At 57.0% G+C, this 3,262-nt stretch overlaps 2 protein-coding genes across 2 annotated transcripts; both read right to left on the bottom strand.

The window, feature by feature from the left end:
* Positions 1–211: 211 nt before the first annotated feature.
* DQ04_14541010 (40S ribosomal protein S9) lies at positions 212–793 on the bottom strand (the record flags this gene model as incomplete). Its single annotated transcript, XM_009317157.1, has 1 exon — positions 212–793. The coding sequence occupies one exon, from the start codon at positions 791–793 to the stop codon at positions 212–214; it is 582 nt and encodes a 193-aa protein (XP_009315432.1).
* Positions 794–1,446: 653 nt separating this feature from the next.
* On the bottom strand, positions 1,447–1,926 carry DQ04_14541000 (putative Qa-SNARE protein; the record flags this gene model as incomplete). The annotated part of the gene is made up of 1 exon (XM_009317156.1): positions 1,447–1,926. The coding sequence occupies one exon, from the start codon at positions 1,924–1,926 to the stop codon at positions 1,447–1,449; it is 480 nt and encodes a 159-aa protein (XP_009315431.1).
* Positions 1,927–3,262: the final 1,336 nt, after the last annotated feature.

Raw genomic sequence — 3,262 nt, 5'->3', positions numbered from 1 at the left:
GTATGACAAACAAAAAACGTTCTAAGAGGGTCACGCGATGGATGGATAAAAAAGAAAGTAAGAAAAGGAAGGAAGCTGCAAAAGAGAAGACACAAAGCGGGTGTGATTGTAGAGGCAACCCACATGTTGAGGACGTTGTATACGAGCTGTTTTTTTTCCATGTTGAAGTGAAGAAAGTGAAATGAAACGAATGGCGCGGGGGAGTCTGCGTTTATTCGTCATCGTCGGCAGCACCGCCACCAGCGGCCGCCTTCTTCGCCGCCTTCGCCTTGACGCGCTTCACGCGGCCGATGCGGCCGTTGCCGAAGGGCGAGGCGTCCGCGAAGGCGATGTGGTGCTCAGAGCTCACGCGCACAATGAAGGACGGGATCGTCACGATCTGCTTCGCCACCGCGATGTGGCGCTGCTGGATGAGCGTGCGTGAGTGGTGCACGGACTTGGCGAGGCCGTGCTTGAAGACCACCGTCTGCAGGCGGCGCTCGAGGATATCGGGCACGGTGAGGGAGAGCACGTAATCGAGCTTGTCCTTGTCCTCCTCGAGGAAGCCGTACTCGTGGCAGCGGCGCATGATGGCGGAACCCTCCAGCTGGCGGCGCGGGTGGTTCTCGGGCAGCGTCAGCAGCAGACGGGCGGTGCGACGCATCTTGGACAGCGTCATGTTGACGCGCCAGATCTCACGCTTGCAGCGCAGGCCGTACTGTCCGCAGAGACGCATCTCGCGGTCGAGGCGCTCCTTCTCGAACGGGCGGCGGGGCGCCTTCCACACGCGGTTGAAGTTGTTGTAGTTGCGCATGCTGCGGGAAACGCGAGGGTGACCTTGTTGTTGTTGTTGTTGTTTTGTTGCGGTGGGTTGTGTGGGCGTGTGCGGGTGAAGCACACGAGTGGCACCGCAGAGCAACGGGAGAGACAGAGAGAATGGGAAAGAGACAGATAGCTGAGAAGATAAAACACGCGTAGAGCAGCAGCTGCAGCAGGATGGAGAGGACGCGACGGTGATGCAGCCGCTAAGAGCGCGCGCTTGTGTGTATTCACAGGCAGTGCTGCGTATCCGCTCACACGTCACAGCAGCCAGCCGCCACCCACGAGCCCAGAACCAGCAACACGACTCAACTGCGGCGGCAGCAGCAACAAACAACAACCACAACAAAGCATAGATAATAAGCGAGAGAAAATTGGGTCATAATGCACAGCTGTGGGAGGCACAACAGTGAGCGAAAGCTTGTCTTGATATTCGTTTCCCCACCCCCCACCCCAAACACCTCTCTCTCTCTCACACCGCACTCTTCCATACATGTGTGTTTGCGTCTGCGCGCATGTGCGCCCCTCCACTCCACTTTACTCCACTTCACCTTCGTCCGTGTTCGCACCTCCCCCCTGCCTCACATCCGCCACGTCCCTTCACGGCCACCACCACCACCACCGCCGCCACCATCGGCCACACACATCTCACCGCTTGCGAATGAACTTGGTGTAGAAGAGAACAAGGTCGAGCAGCAGCAGTAGCAGCAGCACGAGCCCCTTCACTATCCACTCCTTGTACACGCCCATGCGAATATCCCGAATGGTCCGCTGCGCGCCTCGCAGCTCACTCCGCGTCTCCCCCACGCTGTCCAGCGTGCGGCCAATCGTCTCTTTCTGCCGCCCAAGCTGCTGCAGCGTCGCGTAGCCCGTCTCGTTGGTCGCCTCACTCATCCGCAACGCGCGCAGCAAATTGGAGTTCGCCTCTGTCGTCGCATGACTGCCGCCGACGGTGTCACTACCGCTGCCCTTCGCCGCCGCCGCCGCAGCAGCAGCAGCACCAGACCCACCACCGCTACTGGTGGTGTTCGCGTTGGTGTTGCTGTTCCCACCAGCAGCGGCGCTGCTCTTCATTTTCTCAATGATATGACTCTCCCGCGCCCCTGCATCCGCTCCCCCGGCCTTCATATCTACCCGTTGGCTTGTTTCCTGGTTGTTGTTTTTTTCCCTTTTTTGGTTGTTGTTTTCTCTTTCTCTTCTTTATTGATGTTGCTTACTAGTGTGTGCACGTGTAACACTGGACCGCTCCTCTCCTAATACCGCAACGCAACAACGGGAGGGCGCAGAGAAGCACTCACACAACTGTGCCGCGAACAAACGCACAACTGGCACATGGAGGGGCACCAACAGGTGGCGGGGAGAGCGAAGGCATTAAACAACGGAGCAAACGTATAAATCCAGCAGCGCAAACGAGAAGGAAAAACGAAAAAAAAAAGGGGGGAGGGGCTGGAGAACAAAGAAAACAACAGTAACATGCAAGAGCAACAGCAGACACGAGATACACACAGTGTGAGCCTCGTTCCCCCCTCCCTCATGTGTGTGTGTGTGTGTGTGTGTGTGTGCAAGCACGGCAGGGGGGTGGGGAGAGAGAGGAGCATCACCGCCCCGCACACACACACACAGCCAACACGCAGTGTGCAGCACACCCTCGCCACAGCTGGGGGAAAAAAGAGGGGCCCCCACCTCCCTGAGAAACTGGAAAAAGAAAAAGCAACAGCACAAGTATAAAGATATAGAGCTATATAAGACACGTGTGAGTAGAGCACATCCAATATTTTTTTTTTTTTTACTTTCTTCCTTCTTCCACCCTCCATCCCACTCGTACTGGTCCGATTATTTTCCCCCGCCCCCCTCACAGCTGAGACTTCGACCTCAACTTGTGATTGTCCGCGCGTTCACTCCTCACACACATACACACACACACACACTGTGGCCCGCGGAGAGGCAAGCGGTACATGGCGGCAGGGGAAAGGAGAAGGGAATGTGCGTGCGTAGAGCATGCGCAAGTGGAAGCCCAAGAGGAGGCGGAGGAAACAAAAACAAGCAAACAAACAAACAAAAAAAAGGCAAACATTGCGTGTGTCCCATGGTACGAGAGAGGGGGACATGGCGAAGAATACAGTACAACATACAAGCGCATATCACATCCGTATAAAATTCGATGGCGTTCGTTTGGTGAACTCATAAGAAATTCCACATGAGTGCCGGGACCCGCCCAGAGGCAGCGGCAGAACATCCCGCTCCCCCCTTGCGTGTGTGTGTGTGTGCCCACGCACACTGAGACAGTGCAAGAGAGAGAGAGAAAGAGAGAGAAAGATACGGACCGATTAGTGATGATTCGGCCTCTGCCGGTGCGACGGGTGCGGTGGCTCGACGCGCCGAGGCGGCGATGGCACCACCTTCGCCCCCACACCCCGCAGACTTGGTAGCCCGCGTTGCTGCGCACCGTGCACCGGCCGAAGCG

The sequence above is a fragment of the Trypanosoma grayi genome (assembly GCF_000691245.1).
Source record: "Trypanosoma grayi strain ANR4 Tgr_1454_V1, whole genome shotgun sequence".
Lineage (NCBI taxonomy): Eukaryota > Euglenozoa > Kinetoplastea > Trypanosomatida > Trypanosomatidae > Trypanosoma > Trypanosoma grayi.
This window is presented reverse-complemented; position numbering and strand designations above follow the sequence as displayed.